Here is a 24,695-nt window from a genome sequence, read left to right on the forward strand (position 1 = left end):
AGTTTAGCCATTTTATTTAACTGTAATCATTCATGTGATTTAATTGTAACCATTCCTGTGATTTAATTGTATGACTAACTTGAAATATTATCTACTCTTTTGAGTATTAGTATTTCTTGAGATGAAATACAGGGTTAAAACACATGTATCATTCTTAATGATTATTTGGGACTAGAGTCTTTTCATGGGTAATGTCAAAATTTGGACAAGACATAGATTAGTAGTTTTAGAATTTAATTCAGGCTTTTTGGAATATGAAGGTGTGCAGGGAAAGGAGAAGAAAATTGGTGCAAAGAAGTGAGATAGGAATAACAATTGGTTCTATAATTAAATTTAACCCAAAGAGAATTGAGGGATCCAGATGATTTATGATAGTGAAAATGTCTCTTATTTCCCTTATTTCATCCTTTCTCATTGCTGTTGTGATTAAATCAGGAAGTCAAGAAAAGGGCAAGACACTCAGGTCAATCACTTCTGTAGTGGAAACTTGAGTCTAATACTGTGAATCAAAATGCTTAATGAAAACTTCACAAGTAATTATTTTAAGTTATTTTGAGGCATAGTGCTTTATTGTAATTTTTTTCAGTATAATACTCTCTAGAATCCTTCAAAATATATTATCTTTGTAACTAGGCTCTTAGCTCCTTGTGGTCAAAGACTGTGTCATCTCTGTGCACACAGCAGTGGCTTACTTATAGTTCCATAAATAAATTATTTAAATGAAAATGTCTCAAGAGATAGCCAACTCAAAACTTAATTAATCCCAAATGATTTGGAAATTGTAATTTGTTTTTAAGTAGGTGTAAATGAAAAATGATACTTAAATGGAGCATGCAAACAGAAGTTTAAAGTCATATGGAAACAAAAAAAGGTGACATTGGACATTAGGAATTTTCCAGAATATTTCCCCTGATACGACATTTTGATGGTCTAGCACATACTTCTAAAGCATAAGTAACAAAAGAGTAAATTTGTGGCAGTGTTTTATATTTAATAGGTGTTAACAGTGCCATTAGAATATTCTCTTCATCTCAGCTCATGTTATAATCACTAATAAATATTTATGTATTAACCATCACTGTATCTTCATTTTTTAATTATAATCTATCATTGTGTAGATGAATTATCTATGAGTTTTAGGAACTTCAGCCCTATCATTATGCAAACATTCTTAGCAGAAACAAAACTGTAAAAAAAGGAAAAGAAAATCCACAATCTGTTAAATTACTAGGCTGTATCAAAACAATAACAACAACAAAAATTAGAATTGATTTAAATAAATCTGTCAAAATGATTATTTGGATATTGTGTAACTACAGTTACAATTAATTTTATATCTGATCAATCTACACACTCTAAATTTACAGTTTAAAAGCACTTACACAACCATTCCCGTGTGGAAATAGATTTTTAGTTCTGAATATATGGAATTTCCTTGGGGAAAGGTACAATATCAAATTGCTTTGAAATTATAATTAATATTAATATTAATTTGTGAATCTTTCAAAATATTTCATGTGAGAGTACTCCTGATTTCTCACTTTTAAAAAGCTGTCACGTTTTTAAAATTTTAATAAATGCCTACGATGCCTTATTCAAAAGTTAGAGCCATATGTGTCTTGTAATATAGAGACGCTGGGACTCAAAAAAGGTAGTAAGTGTTATTATGTGTTAATAATGTGTTAATATGTATTATTTCATAGCATCTTCAGAGGATTATGTAGTAGTTTGTTAATCAAACACATTAATATGTCTTCAGTAATACATAGATACATTCACACTTAGTGGAATAAAGATTATAAAGAGCTTCATATTAGGTGAATTGTTGCTTGATAATTGAGTTTGTGACAGTTTTTCGAGAAAGCTTTTTATTTTTCCAGGGCTTTTTGGATTTGAAATTATAAAGCATCATAGATATATATTTAAAATAATTTCCCCTGCAGTTTTAAAATTCTGTAGGTGTATATGTGAGTATGTGTGCATATGTATGTGTTCTCTCTCTTCTCACACAGAGATGTACACACATGCACATGTACCCACACACCTTGCAATAAGTAAATAGTTTTTGTGGAAGACAGTCAAGTTCATTGGTTTTATGTGTTGTGTGGCTGCTTTTGCACCTACAATGGCAGAGTTGAGTAGTTGTGACAGAAACTTACTGGCCACCAAAGCCAAAATATTTAATCTGTGCCTTTACAGAAAAAGTTTGCTGACCCCTGATAGGTGTGATATGTCCAGGGACTTCAGTTTTGTTCCTATTCCAAAGACATTAAGACTGCCATAAGTTGGTGATAACTGAGTTCTTAACAAACGAGTAAATCAGTGAATGAACTCTCACTGACTTTACAATATTTTGAGGGTTTTTTTTCACTTAAACTTTATAATCTAAATATAAAAACAAGCTGTAATGATTTAATTACACTTAGGCTTTTTCTTAGAAAATGAACTTAATGTTATTTTAGTTTCTGTAAGGTAATATAATTGTTTCCATTTGTAATGCAGTTTTAAATTAAAATCTCTGTAGGCAAATGTTGAAATATTACTAATATTATCATGCACATATTAATATTAGTTGTAACAATAATAATTAATATTCAGACCATTATTATTTCAAAGGATGCTTAATAGTGATTTTGTTGTTGTTGTTTTAAATGAGAAAGCCACACAAAATACTTGGTTTGGTAATTCTTTACATTTTGACCTTAATAAGTTCAGATGACTTAAACAATAAAACCAAAAGTACTCTTTTACATACAGGAGCATACAGAGTGATGACATAAGGAAACGAATTGCATATTGCAGATAAAAAAGTAAAAGGCTGGTAAAAAAACAAAGGAAATTGTTATTATAATGATAGAGATATATAAGTATTGCAGAAATCATAAAAGATAGGCTATTTTATGGTTATGCACTGTATTTTAGAATGCTTTCTAACACAATGCAAAAACTACATAGAGAATTTCAAAGAAATTACCAGCTAGCCATACACCACTGACACTAAAGCATGAAACCTAGTGAGCTTGTATAGTTCCTTTCAAGGTCAGTGGTTCTAATTCAACATTTATTACTAAGGTGAAACTATTTCAGTGCCACTTAATCTCTACTAATTTTGGAATTTAAGAAAGTTAAAATCATAAGAAAGTTATTTAAAAAGTAAGTAGTCCTGGGAAGACCTGGTTTTTAAAATTCAAATTATCAGAACAGTCATGTCTATTTAAAGGAAAACTAATTTGTATATTTTATTCTGAGGAAAAATGGAAAATCTAGATCTTAAAACTATTTGTAGGATTATTACTGGTAGTCTACTAATGGGACTCTTATAAAAACTACCCAATTGTATTTTCTTCAACAGCATGCTATCTGTCTGATAGCATGGTTTATATTTATATCTGGTTTATCAGAGTTATAGCATCTAAAAAACAACACTTCTAAAACTCAACATTAATTTTTGTGCCTGTATTCCTAATTTCATCCAGAATGAAAGTCAGCACTCTCTTTCCACATACCTTCTTCTTCATTTGTTTTATCTAGCTCAGGTAAAGGTGTCATCATTCACACTTGCATTGCTCCTTTACCCTAGAATTTAACCTCATATTCCATTGTCTGAAATACTGTATTGTCTCATTCCAAATGGCTTTCAAATCTTCCTCTATTTGTGTTGCCACTGCCTTCAGCTCAGGCTTTCATTATTTTGACTAGACTTTATAGTTATGGATTTCTTCCTATATACTGACAGAAAGGGATCTTTCCAAATAGATGGGATTATGTCTGTCACTTGTTTAGAGTCCTTCATTGGCTCCCTGTTGCCAATGGGAAGCCACACCATATTATAGCCCTGCCTCCTGTTTCCCTCTCTGTCTTCATTTCCACTCCTTGCCTTTTGTCCTCTCAACAACCCAACATAACATTCCAACCCCGTTTTACTAGCTATTTCATGTTTCTTTATACCTTGCATGTTTCTCTCGCCTTGGATGACTTTCCATTCTATCTTTGTTTGCCCAGACATCCAACTGATATATCACAATCCCTATAAATTCTCCTCAGCAGAGTTGCTCACTACCTTTCTGTGCTTCTAACAATTTGTGATCTCTGTGTATCTCCTAGGATTCTATGTCGTGACTATTTGTTTACAAAATCTGTGCCACTTTCCTCACTTCTTTTTATACTTAGTACCTGACACGGTATTTAGCACATTAGACATTACACTCAATAAATGCCTTTTGAAGGAAATGGGTCTTATTCCCCTTGAAAATATGCTTGTATTTTTTTCCTCAAAATCCAATTTTTTTTCTCTATCATCAACTACAGTTACTCAGTGAATGATGGTCTCTAGATTTATTCATTTAATTGACATTTAATGAGAGTGTACTCAGAGCCCTGCCCTAGTCATAGATGTCTGGGGGTCTCCTCTTTTGAAAGAAGGCCCTTGGCTGAAAGAAAATTCTGACACTGCTTAAAAGATGAGTCCCACCTATGGGTGTGATTATTATTCTTTTTAAATATTATTTATTTATTTATAAATTTATTTATCTGAGAGAGAGAGAGAGTGTGTGTGTGTGTGTGTGTGTGTGTGAGGGGGAAGGGCAGAAGGAGAGGAAAAAAATCCTCAAGCAGACACTCCCTGCTGAGGGTGGAGTTGGAAGCTGTGCCAGATCCAAGGGCCCTGGGATCATGACCTGACCAAAACGAAGAGGTTTTCCCTTAACCAACTGGCCACCTTAAGCAACTCAGGCACCTTTATCTATGTGGTTTCTTGCTTGGAGTGTGATTTCTTGCTTATCACTGTAAGACTTCATACCCTTTATTTCCCACTGTGAGGAACATCCTGCTAGAGATGTAATTTCCCTACAATATTTTAAAGCTGAAGGGCTCTTTTAACTTGATCTAATTCTATAGACACAAGAAGTCAGATTGACAGATGGACTCAGAAGAATCTGAAAGCTTTGTAGTAAAACAGCATCACTGTACCTTGCGGTCTTCCTTGTATTAAGAAAGATAGCTTTGTCCCAAAGTCAAACTTAAAACTTGCATACTCATCCTACATTTTAGTGGGGATTGGTGGGGTTTTGTTTATTTTGTTGTTTATGGTGAAGACACATAGTTCTGAAAATAAGACTGACTTCTTACCCCTAGTAGGGGGGATCCCAAAAGAACTGCCAGTGTTTTGGATGATGGTTTAGTTTATTCAGTTCTATTCATTCTTTGCTTCTTGCATCTGGACCACCTCAAATTTGTCCATCTAATTAATCTTCTCACATGCTTGTATGTTAACCACTCAGTTAGCTGACCTTATCTTTCAACAGTGTAGTTCATAATATATTCAAAAACTCTTACTAGATAGTTTCTTCACTGTCGAATACCTCCTTTACGTACAAACCTCCTTTGCTCACATATGTATTGTCTTTGCTCCAGGTCTTAATTTTATACCAGTAACTTGTGCAGTATAAAGTATTGGATTAGTATTCCTAGTCAGAATATTTATTCTGGTGAATGTGTATTTGCTGGTAAAAATACTCTATTAACTGGCCAATACGTCTAAGTAGATTTTTGATGATGGGGCAAACGTGTATAGCTCCTTTGGGGACTTCTTCTCAGTTAACAGCATGGGATAAGTGATCATGAAATAGGAATACTTAACCTTCGTATCATTTCCTCCATTATATAACTTGCACTAAATTCTTCCCTTTTCAAAAACATAATTTTACTGCTTTTGATCTTTATTTATCATTGAATTTTATGATAGCCCTCAGTCCTACTTTTATACACTGCCTATATTCTACTCATCCACCCCACAAACAATAAAGGTCTTTCACATTTTTTTCCCCTTCTCCCTCTTTGCTTTTACTAAAGATTGTGCTTTTTGTCCTCATGTCTGACCAACATATGCTACCTTCTCCAAGAAAACTGTCAAATCATCCCAGTTGGAATGAACCATTATGACCTTTCTTATAGAGACGTATTGCCATCGTATTCATGTTTAATTATTTATATAGCTCTGCAGCAAACATCAAATGGACATTCAAATTAGGTTCCTTGAATTTGGGTTCCAGTTCTACTACTTAACTGAATGACACCTCTTGGGCTAGTCACTGACTCTTCATTTTTTATCTATCATATGAGGTAATAATAACTAAATCAAAGAGTTATTAAGAGAATGAAATGAGATAGCATATGTAAAAATGCTTTGTAAATGATAAAGCTCCAGTAAATGTTAGATAATCTTAGATTTGATTTAAAACATGGAACACGGGGCGCCTGGGTGGCTCAGTGGGTTAAAGCCTCTGCCTTTGGCTCAGGTTATGATCCTGGGGTCCGGGATCGAGCCCCGCATTGGGATCTCTGCTCAGTGGGGAGCCTGCTTCCTCGTCTCTCTCTGACTGCCTGTGATCTCTGTCTGTCAAAAAAAATAAAAATAAAGTCTTAAAAAATATAAAATAAAATAAAACATGGAATACATAGGAAGGAGTAGATAATGTCTTATCCATTACTGTAAGCTCCTCAGTGCTAACACTATACTTTGCTCATGTGAGTAGCTGCCAAATGAGTTGATTTGATTATGAATTTCTTGCCAGATACAAGAAGGATAAAATCAACCTGTTTGAAATATACACTTATAAAATATTCGCCTTATGCTTATATAGCTTAGGTATTTATAGCATCACTAGATAAATGTGGCTTTCTTGAGCTTATGATTTAAGTTAATACAATACCATGTTTAGTCCTACATTTTAAACTTTCAAATGTGTGTATGTCTTTATTTAGAAAGTGTGCAAGGTTAGAATATCACCAAACATTGCTTGTATTTTTAGTATCGCTAATAAAAAACATTGGAGTTTGGGTATTTGTTTTAGTAATACTTTTGTTAACACCTAGAAATACTTCCAACCAAAGTGATAAGTTTGATAAGGTTGATAAGTCTTCCAGAACTGCCTCTGCTTATGTTCGCATTGTCAATGGTAGATTATTTTTTTTCCTTTTAAGGAGAATCCATTAGTTCATTGTGTTCAAAACTAACTAGACAAAACACACCAGTAAAGGTGCATGGATCTATGGAGTTGAAATCACAAAGGCCATACTGTTTGCAAATTGCAGTTTTGCGATCCTATCAATTTGTTGTCATGTCCTTTGAACAAAGCATTGATAGAATATTTGTTTATATTTTCTGTACGATAGAATTTGTAAAGATTATGAACATTCCTGTTACATAGGAGTTTTTTATTTATTTTTTATGTTTTTTAAAGATTTTATTTATTCATTTGACAGAGATCACAAGTAGACAGAAAGGCAGGCAGAGAGAAAGGGGGGAAGCAGACTCCCCGCTGAGCAGAAAGCCCAATATAGGGCTTGATCCCAGGACCCTGAGATCATGACCTGAACCGAAGGCAGAGGCTTAACCCACTGAGCCACCCAGGCACCCCAGGAGTTTTTTAGAAGTTCATTTTAAAAATCAGGCTGTGAGAAATTAACATAATTGCATGTTTTTCCTAATTTTTACTTTTAAGTTGTTATGTATTAAAAAATTCTAATACACAGAATAAATATGGTGAATAATTATTTATATAGTCATCCCTTATATAGCCTATAATCTAAAATCTAAACTTATATGGAGTACATATCAGAATTATGATTCTTTTGCTATGCATAGTCCTTTGGCCTTTTCCTTAGTTTTTCTTTGTCAGAATTTCAAATAGTTGAGTAGCCAACAGGTGATAAATGTCCCATTAATCTTTTTGACTCTCTAGCTCCTGAGCATGAGAATTGCTGATCAATTATAGCAATTGTCTCTTAAATGAGCTTTTCACATCTGCCTCTTATTTCATTAGTTAACTGTCTGCCCAAGGATCTGATAAGATGGAATACTAGTGCCTTTTACAGCTTTTTCTGTCATGTGTACAATAAGGATAGGGTTGTTAGCAGAGTGGGCACAAAAGGGTATTTATCCACAACCTACAGTAAATATACATGCTAGAGCCTAGAAGGCATTTGAGACTATTTACTGAAATCACTTTAAGAAGAAAAGAAGAGAAAAACTGGTTTCACTTAAGCTTTCCATTTAGCAACGACTAATATAAGACCATGGCATTTCCTGCTATCCCATGCTTTTACTTATCACTTACGTCCTCCTTAAAAAGAAAAAACATTATTTTTTTTTAAAAAATGAAAAATTTTAAAATCTTTTTTATGTTAGTAAGCATCATGATTATATACTCTCAACCAGGAATTGTTCTTAATCCTTAGTTACATCCTCCTCCAATGTTGGCACTTTAAAAAAAACTACCAGTCATGATTGGCTTTCTTATTACAAGTTATTCAGCAGTCATCCTTTCAACTGGGAAACATCCCGATGAATAATTAATGTTTAAGCTGTTTATAGGAAGAATATTTTCTTATCTGTAGTATGGGTATAATAATAGTATGTAACAGAATAGAAATGATTTAAATGACACTATGAATATAAGGCACGTAACACAGTGCCTTGCACACAGTAAGTGATCAATGAGTAGTAGCCGTTATTTGTACAAATTACAGCATTTCAAGATTCTATGAACATTGCTTAACATACTAATTGTGTGTGAAATTCATTTCTTAATATTTTAAAAACATTTAACAACTGATAACCTATGGGCAGTTATTTATTTGTAAATTATATTAATTTTGTCTTTTAGAAGAAAATTTAGGCAGATCTTCACTGATTATTGCTTCTTTTTTCAGGAGACAATCACATAGCAAATGTCATTGGATTCAAAGTAGCTCTAACAAGCGCACCAATTCCGATAACTACCCTCCATCTTGTTTAAATATAAAAAAATGCCTTGACCAATAAATAACCCAAGCATGAAGTCAGTTTTTGGTATTTTTTTCTACATCTTCTTGAATATCTGAATGTTTTGAAATTAATGCCATAAAAAATATGTGTTAGTGAATCTTTCCATTTGTTTTATTTTAGGAGTTCTAGTCTGTAGAACGTTTTGTAAGTTAAAATTACATAGTGAAGCAACTTGGAGTGGTGATTTCTACCGGTGTATAATTACATCGGTGTAATTTCATTTTGTTCAACCTTTCTTTGTTGCAGGCCTCGTTTGTATGAAGTCCAGCACGTCTGTGGTTGAGCTGGTCATGCTGCTGTGTTCTCAGGTAGGACATCTCTTCCACTGGATTACATTAAACTATGGGAGGTGGTTTTTTTTTTAATGTCATCTAGTTAGTAGAATGTGTGTGCCTATATATGCATGTGTTTACATATTTTTAAAACTTACATTTCTTATCCTGCAGACGAACAAAATAATTTAAGATATATTTTTAGATGATAGTACCTTGTAAATAGTGATTCAGTCTTCCTCTCCATTCTTCCGCTCTCTTTAGCTATCTTATTCTTTCCCACCTTCCTATCCTTCTATTGTCCTCTATCTGCAAATATATATATATATATATATATATATATATATAAAATCTGTTCCAGATCTTTTGATACCCTTCTTTACATTCCACTGTTTAAAAATGGTACCATAGAATTTATAATTCTGACATTTATTTTTAAGTGTTTTCTTCCATTTGATTACAGATAATGAAAGCAAAGTCTTTTTCATGCAATAGCCCTAGTATAAAATACAGCTCATTAGTGAGTGGTCTTTTATACAATACTTTGTTGCTTTCTTTTTTTGATGTAATGTGTACATTTCAGTGTACATTCTAAAAATATACTTATGCTATTTATCTTTAATAATCAGATTTAAAAACAGAATTTGTAGTTGTTGGGTTTTTTTCTTCTTAGCAGTTATAAGAAACTATATATATATATATATATATGTTTGTGTGTGTGTGTGTGTGTATAAAACATTTTTCTGATAACTAAAATTAGGGACCTAGTGGCCTTTTTTCTTACCAGCTCTGCCAAGTCTCCTAATGATCCTAATTTTCATATAAGTATTAAATATTTTGTAATGTGAAGATAAGAAAGGTTATGTATGTTTATAGTAAGTAGTTATTACATTTATTTCTAGCTTCCTCAGTAGCAAAATACATCTAAACTCTTTCTAGTTACTGACCTTGAGTTCTGCCCAAAGCCACAGCTAACTCCCAAATAAACAATATGGCTTTAACTGATCCTTTAAAATATTAGCAAACACAAAGCAACCGAAACTTACCTATTGATTTCCAGTCTTCGGTTTACTTTCTTCAAGAATATATTCATAGAGAAACCATTAGGTCCATTCCTTCCTTTTCAGCCAGGAAAAATATGAAGAATATTAATAAGGAAGAAGTTAAAGAAAACAGCATTCCTGGCAGGAGTTCACCTGCACGGCATTTGAAAATTGTTTCCTAATGCTGGAGTCCTGAGTTCAAGAGACATTCTGAGAGATCTGTTCAGACCTTTTAAGTTCTTGATGATGCACATTTATTTAAAAAAAAAACAAAAAAGCTTTTGTGGGAGAAAAAAAAAAAGTAGCTTAAAATTCCTTCTTCTTTAGCTCAGGGTTTTACTGCAGTTCAGAGAAATAAAGAAGAATGTAGCATTAGGGTCTAGTGTCTTTGATGGCCTCATCATCTAATCATAGGTTTAACATTACTCATTTGCTGGCTCCAGGAATTCCTGCCATTAAGGGCCCTAGAGATGAAACTTTGCCTCAGATATTGATTGAAAGGAAGAGTGAGAAATTTAAGCACTCTATGCAGTGCACTTTCTTTCAGTGTTTCAGCAAAGCAATATTATAAACATGTCTCTTGGTTTGATTTTTAAGTTGAATTTTTTAAATAATTCAGAGTGTATTTAAATATTTCAGGTGGTTAATGGATTAAATATACGTCATTTAAGTGACTACAAAATATATGTTTGTAAAGGTTTCCAATTGTTTTGCTATTTTGTTAAACTGAAGTGTTGCTTTCCACAAAATATTTTTAAAGAAACAAATGAGTAGTAATTTCCTTTAATACAGTTCAAGTGGGAGGACTTTATTATTCTGCTATGAAATTAGCTTATAACATGATCTTTGACAATTGTTAATCATTTCATGGATGTATAACATCTTGGTTTTAAAGGCCCACAAAAAAAAATACATGCCTTTAAAATTTCTTAACATAATCTGTCATTTTTCTCTACTACTCAAATTCAAGATGATATATATTCTGTTTTCATCCATTAGCAGGACAACCATAGTAGTAGCAGACTTCTGATAACGAAAACTAAATACAGTTAATGATGCTAAGGCGCTTGCCTGGCATGGCGCTCTCCAAAGCCTGGTTCTCTTCTACAGGCCTTAATGTGTCTCTTGGACGATGGAGCCGATCCCTGGAGAGTTAGCAAAGTTTGTAGGGCTGTCTGTGCCAAGGCAGAAGGCAATCCTGAGCAATCTTTAAAGCTACAGAGTTCTGAGTTGTCCTTTTGTTTTGCCTTACAGTCAGCTTTTTGTAAACATTTACAGCTCTGTGTTATGATTTATTGTAATATTTTGATTATATTATGTTATTACAATTCCAATGCAAATGGAATTTTCCAGTTTATTTATTTGCTTAAAATGTGCTTTTCTTTTTCCAAATTTAAATAAGCTATTGAAGGATAGAATTTTGCATGGAAACACTAGGTAGCTAAGGGCTGAAAAGAAAAAAAAATGCAACATTTTTCTTAATATTTGTTTTTCTTTCATTTGCAACAACACATTAGATGCTTTTATTTTTATGCTTTTCATTTGGGAAATTTCATGTTGAACAACTGTTATTAAGGATATCAGTTTTTCTTTCCTTATTTGAGCTCCTGAATAAACTTACTATCGCCACTGGTTTGTGTGCAAAATATGGTCTAAATTTACATGAGATCATATTACAAGTGTCTGAAGGTACTTGTCAAGGATAATTCAGTTCATATGGACAGCCTTTTAAACTCCAAGGGACATGCCATCCAGTCTACCCCCCACAGTGGAATTTTAGGTCTCTGGAGAGAACATATTTTAAGTTTAAGGAGCTATTAGCATTATCATTATATCGCATTTATTGCTCCAGAAATACCCAAAATACTTTTTACTGTATTTTGGATACTTTTTTTTCCATGCAGATCTTATGACAAAAGAGTAAATTTTAAGAATTAACTATTAATTCTTCTTCCCTTTCAATTTATATTAAAATTGTCCTTAGTATCTTTTTTAAAAAAAATGGTTTCTTGTCATCTGGAAGTAAAATGAACAGAAGTAAATTAAAATAAGTAAAATAATCAATATATACTGTTTTAACAAAATCATTGCTTAATCAGTTAAGTGCATTTTTCCTACATAGTTCTTCAGTATATCACGGGTCTGATACTGTGTTCTGTCAACCTTTTTTTCTTTTTTTATGTTTTGCAATCAGATTTGGTTGAGGTGCTTTATGTTATTCTATATGTGTACCTTATTTTTCCATTACATTATTCTGAGTGTATTATGGTCTTTGATGAATAGCAGATTTAGTTTTCAAGTAAACTTTTTTAGGTACTATAATGGTTTCTAATTATTTCCAGATTTTTTTTTTTTTTTAGGAAGTCTCCATCAGAGGTACTCCAGGAAAAATTGAGTGATGTTATCCCGTAGGATTTCTTTAAGTTTTCCTAAGTAAAGCTTAGCAGATGTCACTTGGATTTTTCTGTGCCTTATCTGTCAATAGAAAATGTTTTATAAATTGAGAAACTTTTATGTAAAAATAATGTCTCCCAGTATTCAGACTTTCTGACTTGAAGTACTGATTAAGCAAAATGTATGCTTAATAAATCATTTTTATTCTCATTAGAAACCCCCAAATGTATAAGTAATATAAAATAGAAGTCAGCCTTGCAAGTGTCTTCAGGATTTGTGTATGAAGTTACTAACATGAATTATTTTGTGGTTTTATTTGCCTTTATTTTTTTCTAACTATTTCGTATACTTAAGTAAAAAGGACTTTAGGGACTGCACTGATGTAATCAAGGCTCTGACACAGGACTTCTAAAAACACAGCACTTACAAAAGAACCACAACTGAAGAATAGTCTTCCTTTTCCAAATGATTTGGCCTTTGAACTTTGAAATTTTTCATTTTTTCTCCAAATTGATACAGTTTATTCAGATGGTACAAAGGAAAAAGACATACTTTCCTTCTAACTATAATAAATTGGAGAGGGTGGTTAAAAAAATATATAGATGAGCTGAATATGGAGACCTAGTAAAGCATATTTGTCCATGAGTATTGAACAAAATTTGGGTGTGTATAATAAGATTTTCACAAGTGTAAGAAAACTAGAGGTGACTAGATTTTTTTTAAGGCATCTTTGGAAATATGAACTCCTAGTTGTCTGATGAAATTATGTCACAATTATTTAGTTAGTGACTGCCTTTAGTATTAGCATTGTGATGGTTACTGAAGATTTATTGGTAATGTTCTTCCATTTCTAAAAGGAGTCTGGTATTCTCTGTGAAACTTCCCTGTTACATAGCTGAATTTGAAATCAATGACAATAAAATATTGACATGATATTTTGAGTTGAATATAATCAAATACTACATATGGTTCAGAAAATTGGCCCCGTGAAGCAATAGTAAGACTTTTGTGGGAAGCTTTATTGAGATAGAAGAAAGATAGATCTGTTGCAGCTAATGGACTTTCTACACAGCATAAGCAAGGAAGGAGATTCAGGCCAGGGAAACTGACAAAAGTCTGGTGAGCAACAGACTTATGACATGTTTAGAGTAGTGTCTAGACTCAAATAAAGCACACCATAAATTAAGTAACCGTATAATATATCTATTTGGGTTTAATTTGTGATGTAGGGAGTTAACTCATTTCCAGGCAGTATATGTAACAATGTTTCCGCAAGGGTACTTTTTTTTTTTTTTTTTGCAATTTTATTTATTTGTTTGAGAGAGTGAGAGAGAGAGAGAGAGAGCGCACAAGCAGGAATGAGGGATAAAGGAGAGAGAGAAGCAGGCTCCCAGATGAGCAGGAAGCCCCACATAGGACTTGATCCCAGGACTTTGGGATCATGACCTGAGCTGAATGCTCAGGCTTAACTGACTGAGCCCCCCAAGCGACCCATCCTCAAGGGTATTTTTTAATATAAAATATTGTAGTGTGTTAATAGCATAGAATTGAGGCTGAGAAATTGAGAAATTTCTAACTTGTGATTAGCATTGGGTAGTTCCTGGTTTGCTTTCACAAGCTCTGCCTCTCCTTTTAGAAGGGATAAAGCCACGGTTTCATTCCTGAATATCTAATAAGTCCCTGCCTTTTTCTCTGGACAGCGCCTGACCTGAACTTTTATCTCTGGTATAATGTCATCTCACATTAGGCACCAATGCCTCACATGAGGCATTTAAAGTTTTTGGAATTGTTATGAATATATCGGTTGTAATATGTCTTAAATATAAACAGAAGTATAACAGGAAATTGAAAATATAATGATGTATAAAGATTACTGTCGACTTGGGTTATAATAAAATTATTAGAACATTAGCATTATTAGAAAATATATAGTAAAAATATAGACATTTTGAAGGAAAAAGAAAAACCGCATAAGTATGAAATAATCAGAAAATTTCATGGTATATATCTTGGGGACAATGCCTACTGCACAATTGCAACAGGAGGACAGACTCAACTACCTGTTATTTACCCAACTATTTATGGCATCCCTCAATGAAAATTTAATCAAAGATTTAAAGAACATACAAATCAAATTACTTTTGATTATTTTCATGTATTTCATTATTGATTTCTTTTATTTCAACTCCTAGAGAAGTTAGGAGGTATAATAAATTTTGAGTTAATCACTTATATGATAAAATATTTATTTTCTAAGCTACCTGTACTATATGTGATACTCAAACATGATATCTCATCCTTGTATGTTAATTAATTCATATCCAGCCCAAATTGCAAGTGGAAGAAAAATAATGACTGAACAGAAGTTCTGAGCTCATCTGTATGCATATAATAAAATATGAGAAATAATAGTCCTTTTCTCATGTCTGAATTCTTACAATTTTACTAAAATCAAGACAAAAAGAAATCAGTAAGCCTTGGCCACCTTTAGAATAATCCTTAAGAGCTATAATTTCTGTTGGAAAGGAGGGAGAAGGTAGCATATTCTGAGGTAAACCCATTTCTTGGGTCACTGATAGACCACCTCCCTGATCCAAAACCCCTTCCCATACTTTGCCACAGTATCCACCCCTTTGCTTTCTTTCTGGTTATTTTGGCATGTTTGTTTTTCCCCATGTCTATTTTTCTATGTTTACATTATATAAATTCTTCAGGCATATTAATATTACCACAACTTTGAAAAATAACAAAAACAATGTGTGTGCATTTCACAGTCCCTACCATTATTATACATTCTCTTGCTTTTTGGTGGTGTTTTTTGTTTTGTTTTGTTTTGTTACTTTCGTCCTGTGTATATTTCAACATACTTTATTTTTAAAGGCTATTATGTGATAAGTAATTTTTGGTGTCCTCTTTTTCTTCCACTGTTTAAATAAGTATAGACTCATGGTAAGTTGCAAAAATAGTACATAGAGGTTCATGTGCCCTTCCCACAGCATTATTTTACTATTTTGCTATTACATGCATTCATTTGTGTGTATATAGATCAAAGCAAGTTCATTCTTTATATTGATGTAACTACTACCATTATCAAAATATAAAATTGCTATTATTACCTTGTATCTTCCATTTATTTCTAAACTCTTTTCTTTCATAAAGCTTTTCTCATTTGTGTTATGTGGTTCTAATCACTCCATCATTCCCCTTAGCATTTGAAGTAAGTATATTTAGATAGTAAATATAGGTACTTGTTTACATGTTTTAACTGATGCTTTATATGTGATACAGGCATGATTGTTTTTATCCATTTAATTGGAAATCCCTTTAGGAAAAACATCGTGTCCAACATTTCTTCTCTTTTGGAAACATTCCATTCAGCCAGTAGAGGAAATTAGTTACATATAGTGTCATCAGTATATTTAATATTTATGGAGAGTATTTTAAATAACCGAATATCTGTTTCAAACTATGCAAAAAGAAAGACTTCCTAAGGATGATACAGAGCCTTAAAGGTTACTTTATGGATGTTGTCCATGTCAGTTACACTGCAAATTTATACCATAACAAAGTTCATTGTATTTTTCCATTCACCATTATGTCACCCACACCTAGCAGATGGTCCAACACATAGTATATGTATTATTACTTATTAAGCTAATGCATGACTAAAGAGAAAACACAGTCCCCAGGATGATTTGATATACATACTTACATTGTGCTAAAACATACATAACATAAAATGTGCTTTTTAACCATTTTTAAGCATGCAATTAAATGGCATTAACTATATTCACAGTGCTGTATAGCCATTACCATTATTTGTGTCCAAGAATTTTCAATACCCCAAACAATAACTCTGTACCCACTATGCAGTAATTCCCCATATCTCATTCCCCCAGATTCTGGTACCTCTAATCTATTTTTTATATCATTGATTTGCCTATTCTCGATATTTTATATAAGTGGAACTTTATTTGTCCTTTTGTGTCCTTTTGTGTAATATTTTCAAGGTTCATCCATGTTGTAACATGCATCAGAACTTCATTTTTTGATGGTTGAAAGATGTTCCCTTCTATGTATAGTACCTACATTTTGATGGATACATGGGTTGTTTACCCCTTCTTACTGTTGTGAATAATGCTGCTGTATTAGCATTGGTGTCTGAGTATCTCTTTGAGTTCCTATTTTCAGTTCTTTTAAACATATACCTAGGAGTAGAATTGTTGAGGTATTGTGATAATTCTGTTTCACTTTTTGAGATACTCCCAGTTTTCCATGATGGCTGCACATTTTATACTTCCATGAGGAATGAACAAGGGTTCCAATATCTCCATATCTGCTCCAGCTCTTATTATTTTCTCTTTTTTGTTGTTGTTGTTTTAATATGTTGTTTTGTTTAATTATCGTTATCCTGGTGAGTGGAAAGTGGTACTTCATGTGGTTTTGATTTTAATTTCCCTAATGACTAATGATGTTGAGCATCTTTGCATGCATCTATTGGCAAATTTTGTATCCCCTTTGGAGAAATGTCTATTCACATCCATTTCCATTTTCTAATTGAGTTTGGTTTTCTTTTTTCTTTGTTGGGTTTTATGTGTTTTTTATCCTGGATATAAAATCTTTATCAAGTCTATGATTTGCAAATATTTCTCCTCTTCTCTAGGTTATTTTCATTGTCTTGATAGTGATTTTTGACACACAATTTTTTTTATTTCAGTGATGTCCAGTTTGTTTATTTTTGTTGTTATTGTTGCTTGTACTTTTGGTATCATATTTTTGAACCCTTGGCCAAATCTGAGTTCATGCAGACTTTCCACTATATTTTCTTCTAATAGTTTTATTTCCTAAATTGGGGTTTTTGATCCATTTTGAGTTATTTCTTATATATGATCCAAGTAAGGATCTAAGTTCATACTTTTGGATGTGGATATCCAATTTTCCTATCACCATTTGTTGAAGAGACCATTCTTTTTCCATTGAATCGTCTTGGTACCCTTGTTGAAAATCATTTAAGTGTGTATGCCCAAGATGATATTTAATTCGAGTATTTCCTGTACATTAAAGGAAAAACAATTTTAGAATCGTAGAAGGTTATATAAAATTTGCCCTTACCTCATATTTTCATTACTCAGGAGTAATAACAATTAGTCATTGAATAAATATTCTTTCAAACTATATTTCTACACATAAATGCAAAGTTATTTCTTTTGTTATTAGTATAAGTGGAAATTGTTCTTGTAACAGCAGTGGTTTACAAATTGCTTTCCCAATTGGTACTCTATAGTGGTATCGTTTGAAAAAATGAATTGTGAGTCATGTACAATTTAGAATTTTCTAATCACCACATTTAGAAAGGTAAAAAAGACAAAAATGAGATTAATTTTAATATATTTTATTTAACCTAAGTATCATTTCAACATGTCATTAATATAAAAATAGTTGAGATTTTATATCCTTGTTTTTTATAATACGTCTTTCAAATCAGATAGATGTGTGTGTGTGTGAACATACATACCCGCACACTTGTGGACACTTTTTTATTGTTTTTATTTTATTTTTTTAAAGATTTTATTTATTTATTCATGAGAAATAGAGAGAGATATATATAGAGAGAGAGAGGTAGAGGGAGAAGGAGGCTCCCCATTGAACAGGGAACCTGATGCAGGACTTGATCCCAGAACCCCAGGACCATAACCTGAGCAAAAGCAGACGCTTAACCATCTGAGCCACCCACGTGCTTTTTTTTAATTGTTTTTAAATTGGTTTGATGACCTTGTTACTAGCTTGTGTTAATTATAATGACAAACACAATTTTACTCACAAGTAACAGTCCCTTGAGGGAGCCAATTTTACAAGTCATTGTTCAGAAGTCCAAACACCACACAAGTTTATCAATTATTTAAAATTAACCAGGTATATACTTTTTACTAGAACTCATATCAGTTCCTACTAGCTGCATTTCATGTACTTGTAATAGCCACATGTGAGTAATAGATGCTGTCTTGGTCACCACAGCTCTCCCTTTCATATATGAATATCTGTGCTTTTGTTGCTTAATATTAGTATAGTCCAAAAGTAGAATAAGCTTTTCCAGAATCCCAGAATATTGTAGTTGTCCAAGCAAAAATCAGCTAATTGTGTGTCAAAGATTCTTGCAGTGGGCTAAAAATGATGAAATCTAAGTTTCTGCAACACTAACATTCTTATACTGGCTTATACCCCTATTGCTACATGATTATTCATGAATAAATATAAAATATTCAATGTAACTGTACATAATTCTGCTTTATGCCAGTGACACATGACAGGATCTTAGCATTCAGGATTTAACACTGAAAGTTCCTTCTGTTCCTAAGTGGTAACATAGATGACTGGAATAGTGTGATTTATTATTTTACCAAAGCATGAATTGAGACTGGGTGTGCTACAAATTTGGTATGTGGGAATGAATTAGCCAAGCAGCAACAAAGCATCAACAGCTCAAAGCAACATGGTTATTTTCTATGTATTCTTGAAAATAAGGCAGTTTTTATAATGATCTTTTATTGTGGGTTACAGTATAGGCCTTGGTGGTAGTCTCAAAACATGACTAAGTACAAAGGTCTTAGGATGTACATCTTGAGAAATATCAAATGTCTGTTGTATCATTAGGTTATATATGAACAGTTTCTGAGAAGCTAAACTTGCATAGTAGCTTAATAATACCCAGCATTTTTATGCCATAGTTAAATACAGTCTGGAGCTCTTAAGCTAATGGTATAATTTCCTTTATATTTATATTTTACTGTATACTTTTCTTAAGTTATTGTGTTTTGAGAATCAATCTACTGATACACTAATTCTTAGCCCTAGAAAAATATGACACTCAAAGATCATCAAAAGAGTAATATTAACAGTACAGTGTAACTTAAGATAAAATATTTGTACATCAGTCATGACTCAAACATGTGGTATGCTCTACAGAAACGAATTTTGTTGAACAGAAGTAAATACCTTTTCCATGATAAATCATGGAAATTAGAGAAAGATAGTCCTATTCTTTCATTGATTACAGACCAGTACAGGATTTGTTTTATTTTCAAGTTTTAAAAGTTATTGTTCTAGCAAACTGAAGTCCTTTAAAACCGCATTAGCATTAAATCTTAAACTGCATATTTGAATGAGATAAACCCTAATATTTTAAATGTTGCATATTTGTTTTTAGTTTTTAATTTAAATTTATAATTTTTTAATTAAAAAGGCACAAATTTGAATTTTTTTTTTTTTTAATCCTGTTCTTGGGGCACTTGGGTGGCTCAGTTGGTTAGGCATTTGCCTTCGGCTCAGGTCATGATCTCAGGCTCCTGAAAACAAGTCCCACGTGGGGTGGAGGGTGGTCCCTGCTCAGCGGGGAGCCTGCTTCTCCCTCTCCCTCTAAAGCTCCCCTGCTTGTGCTCTCTCGCTCTCTCTCTGTCAAATAAATAAATAAAATCATTAAAAAGAATTTTTTTAAATCCTATCCTAGCTTTTACTGTTTTCCTACCTAAATAGAAAATATTAAACATTGCCTCTATTTTTATATTTAATAAAGTTGTTTCTTGATGTTTTTCTGATCATTTCTAGTAGCAGATGTTTTCTCACCAAGGAAGAAGTATCCTCAACAACTTAACATAGCATATAATTTGCTTGTTTATTGTATGTATTCACAGTTATAGAAAAAAAGCTGTTTAAAAGTACCTTGTAAAACAACCTAGATTATTTTTCATTAGAAATACAAATACAAGTATATGCATATACACACATATGAATATTTGTAATAAAAAGTGTTAAATATATTTATATAATTTAGTGATCTGTTAGGATCCAGGGAAACCTCTGTTTCTATGACACACCAATTTTAGTAACCCACTAGATATATTTCCATATTACCTAATGATTTTTCTGTGGTTGACCTTCATATTAATGGTCTCTTTGCTATTGATTATTCATTTTTTATATCCAATTTTAACTATAATGCTTTTAGTAAGATATTTGCAAAAATAAGCAATGAAGGGGTGTCTGGGTGGTTCAATGGGTTAAAGCCTCTGCCTTCAGCTTAGGTCATGATCCCAGGGTCCTGGGATTGAGCCCTGCATCAGGCTCTCTGCTCAGCAGAGAGGAGCCTGCCTCCTCCTCTCTCTCTCTGCCTGCCTCTCTGCCTACTTGTCTGTCAAATAAATAAATAAAATCTTAAACAAACAAAAGCAATGAAAATGAGAACAGATGATATGTTGAATACTTGAATATTTATTTTCATTATTTTGGTATACATTGAAAACATGACATATATCTAGTTCTCTCTATATATAGTACATTTTTACTTTGATCCTTATACTTACTAATTTATCTTACTGCAGAGAATTAATAAGCGTGCCAGTTATAATGAACATTCACTAGAAAAATTTTTGAGGAACTTGCCAACCTCTTTTAATGGCCATAAATGATAAATAGACATTAAGGATATAGAAAGTAAAAATCAGTTCTGGAGTTCCTGAAGACAAGATCCCAATTTAACCTCCCTTTTTTACCTTGAAATATTTTCTATATTTTCAAAGATTTTGAGATGAATTGAGTCTTGAAGGACATTAAGTTGGTTTACATAATTGTATACAAAGCTAAAGGGAAAGAGAAATATGCACTGAGCTGACGTAGATGAGGAAAAACTGGTGGGAAAAAGAAATTATGTCCTGTGTCTGAGATTTGTACTAGGTCATCTAACTACCATGAAGTGATTGTTGAAGAGAACATAGGGATTTCATTGTCATCCTTCTGGAACCTATTTGTCTTCAAAGTGTTTAGTTTCAAAGGATCCTTAACTTGATATCCATTTCTCTGAAAAAGTCCTTCATCTTGAGGAAATTTTATGCATCCATACAGAAGAGTTAAAAAATTATGACAAAACTGTCTAAAGACTTGGCAGCTCTCTACAGGCATTCAAACCCAATTTAGTATGTTTCCCATGAAGACAAAAATTTGATGCCTATATTTAATTTACACCTTTTCTTATAGATGTTCTTTTTTTTTCCCCCCAGGAGTTGAATGAGTGCGTGTGTGTGTGTGTGTGTGTGTGTGCTTTCTTAAATGTCAGAAGACTTTCTGGAATCATATGTAGACACAATTTTAAAGTACACTTTTTTCCTGACATTGTCAAAGATTGTCTTTGTTGAAATAACAGTAAGTTATTATCCCTCTGTGTACGTTCTCATGTATCCATTTCCCTTGTTTTAAGTAATTTCTCTAAGTCTACCTGTCAGAGGGAATTGTTAGAAAGCTAAAACAGTGATTAAAGTGTCTTCCCTGTCCAGCCATATCCCATTTATCAACTCTCAATGTAGTTCATATGTTAGCAACTGCAACACTTAGTTCCTTTCTTTGCAAGTACTTTTCTTATCATCCTTTCAATATTTTACCTAATTATTCTTTTGAAACTCCTAGAATCCCAGTTTCATGGTAGTGTACATTTAAGAAACACTTTTTGGGGTGTCTGGGTGGCTGAATCACTTAAGTGTCCAACTCTTGGTTTTGGCTCAGGTCGTGATCTCAGGGCCATGAGATTGAGCCCCACATCAGGCTTCTTGCTCAGCATGGAGTCTGCCTGGGATTCTCTCACTCGACCTCTGCCCCTTGCACTTGGACACACTCTCTCTGTCTCTTTCCTCTCGCTCTCTATCTGTCTCTCAATAAATAAATCTTTTTTAAAAACCCACTTTTTGAAATACAAAATCAAATGTGCATCCAACATAAAAGAATATGATCATCACTTAGCCTCATTCGTTACTCACAATTCTTTTACACAGTCACAATAAGTTAACACTTTCAGTCTTACAAAAATACCACTCATGGGAATAAAATGCCGTGTCAGAGCTGAAAAAGACCTTCATAATGATGTTAGTTTAGAGATGTGGATACTTCAATGATTATGGTGTAAATTATGTAATTATGATGCAGTAATACACTAATTTAGAAAGGAAACTTAAATAATCGATCAACTTAAAAGAAAATATATACATCACCTCATGACTAAATTATTCTCTGCCTGGGCCCTATCCTTAGAGATTATTCTGTTATGATTGGTACTTTTTAAGAATTCCCCTGTTGATTCTTTTCTTCAGCCAGATTAAGAACCATAGATTTAAGTGATAACCTTGATTTGGGAGGATTAAATTCAGTTCAATAACAAAAATACATTGAGTCTATACAGTATGCCAGACACTTGCTACTTAGTAGGTATTTATAGTTAAATAAAATAAGATCCTTCCTTTCATTAACCAATTTATGATCTAGTGGGGAGACATATGTATGAGTAAATCACTACAAAATATAAAGAATTCTATTTCAGATGGACTGTTTTCTGACTAATGAAAGTATTAGGTATTGAGAAAATAATGATTTAGGATTGATCCCATTTCCAAAGTTTTAAAATAATCATTTCTTTTAAACACTTGAAGATTTATTGCTTTGTCAGGGTGCCTGAGTGACGCATTCGATTAAGCTTCTGCCTCCAGCTCAGGTCATGATCCCAGGGTCCTGGGACAGAGCTCTGCATCAGGTTCCCTGCTCAGCCTAGAGTCTGCTTCTCCCTCTCCCTCTGCTCCTCACCCTGCTCCCTGCTCAAAAAAAGATTTATTGTCTTGCCAACATAAACTGTTGTTACAAGCTATAGTTTTCCTATAGGATACTTTTCCCTTCACATTCCAGTTTTTTTCTTTGCACGCCTGTGTTTTTATTTACTATTCTGTACTGGGGACCATATTTTTCTGAGTTTGGAATTTTCAAATAAAGATGCCTAAATAATTTGTGCTTTTACAACTGTCACTCAGAAATTATTATGTAAGTTTTAAAAACGCATTCGATCCTGACATTTTCTGAGAGGGAAAATATACTTCATCTTGTGCGGAATATTTGTTATCCCCTTTTCTCTCTCTCATTTAGTTTTTCTAAGTAGTTTGAAGAAAAAATTGTGTTTTCTTCATTGCCTTATGAAATCTGTTTGTTTAAAATTCACCAAAACCAGGAGAGACTGAAGTCTCTAAATCCCAGACAATTGCTGATGCAAACATACTTAAAATCTGTAGTTCTAGTGCTATTACTATGGCTTAGGTCGTTACTTTTCCAACTCTTCTATTGAAGCAGCCCGTTGGAATGCAGCATAGTTGGAAGGAGGGAAAGGGGACGTAACTATACCCCATGCAGCCCACTGTAAGCATGAACATTATTCTCCTGTTTTAAAATTCATATTTTAAATTTTACTGTATTACTCCTATATTACTCATAATTTTGAATTAAATTACTTGACTTTTTTTCCCCTCAGATGCCAGAGAGATTATTGTGTATATCCTGGGACTTTGTTTATCTCCTGCCTTGGACTTTTTTTTATCTCATACCACAATTTGAAAATTGAAAACCTTAAGTCATCTTAAAGAAAGACAATTGGTAGCATTTTTATGACCTTGGTTGTTAATGTGGTTAACTGAAATTGACTTGATAAATTGAAATTATGCATATTGGTTGTTACAGTTTTTTGGGAATTTTGAAAACCTTCAGAACTTGAATTATACTCATTTAACATTAGGTGGAATCCACTTTGACCCTTACTTAAGTCAAAGCCTGCAAAATTACTCTATTCCCATTCATAACATGTTAATGTGCAATCCAGTAGACTTCTATCATAAGGAAGAAAATACTCAACTTTGGATAGCAAATAACTATCAATAGACGCTAGAAAATAGATACTAGGGAATACAATATTTCTTAAATCTTATTCATAGGATTTTTTTTCTTTGTTTTCCATCCAATGTCACTCACCTAAGAGAATTGACCTCTTGTTGCCTTAATGCTGTAGTATAGTCATTGTAGAAATTACATCATTTGTTTCTTCTGGCTATTTAGTTACTAGAGATGAATAAAATGTGGCTTCTCCTTCACAGATGCAGTACCTAAGATCTAATCATATAGTGCATACATAAAACATAAAGAGTAAATTGGGGTTTAGAGACATACAGAAAAATACTTTTAAGCTAGCAAATGTTGAACTCCATTTTGGAAAATCGGTATTTCAGTTTATATTGTTTTAAAATTCTGTATCACTTAACTATTTGAGGCCTATTTCTGCCTGAGGAAGGAAAATGAGAGGTGACAGAA

General features: G+C 32.8%; 1 protein-coding gene across 14 annotated transcripts in view; it reads left to right on the forward strand.

The window, feature by feature from the left end:
* The window catches only part of NBEA (neurobeachin), a 664,613-nt gene that overhangs the window by 304,648 nt on the left and 335,270 nt on the right, over window positions 1-24,695 (forward strand). For all 14 annotated transcript variants that reach the window (XM_032880041.1, XM_032880043.1, XM_032880047.1 and 11 more), the window contains one exon: window positions 9,074-9,135. In XM_032880041.1, coding sequence (XP_032735932.1) covers window positions 9,074-9,135 — 62 coding nt within the window. The remainder of the gene's footprint in view (window positions 1-9,073; window positions 9,136-24,695) is intronic.

The sequence above is a fragment of the Lontra canadensis genome, unplaced genomic scaffold, assembly GCF_010015895.1.
Source record: "Lontra canadensis isolate GAN:19392208 unplaced genomic scaffold, GSC_riverotter_1.0 scaffold67, whole genome shotgun sequence".
In the NCBI taxonomy this organism is placed as follows: Eukaryota; Metazoa; Chordata; class Mammalia; order Carnivora; family Mustelidae; genus Lontra; species Lontra canadensis.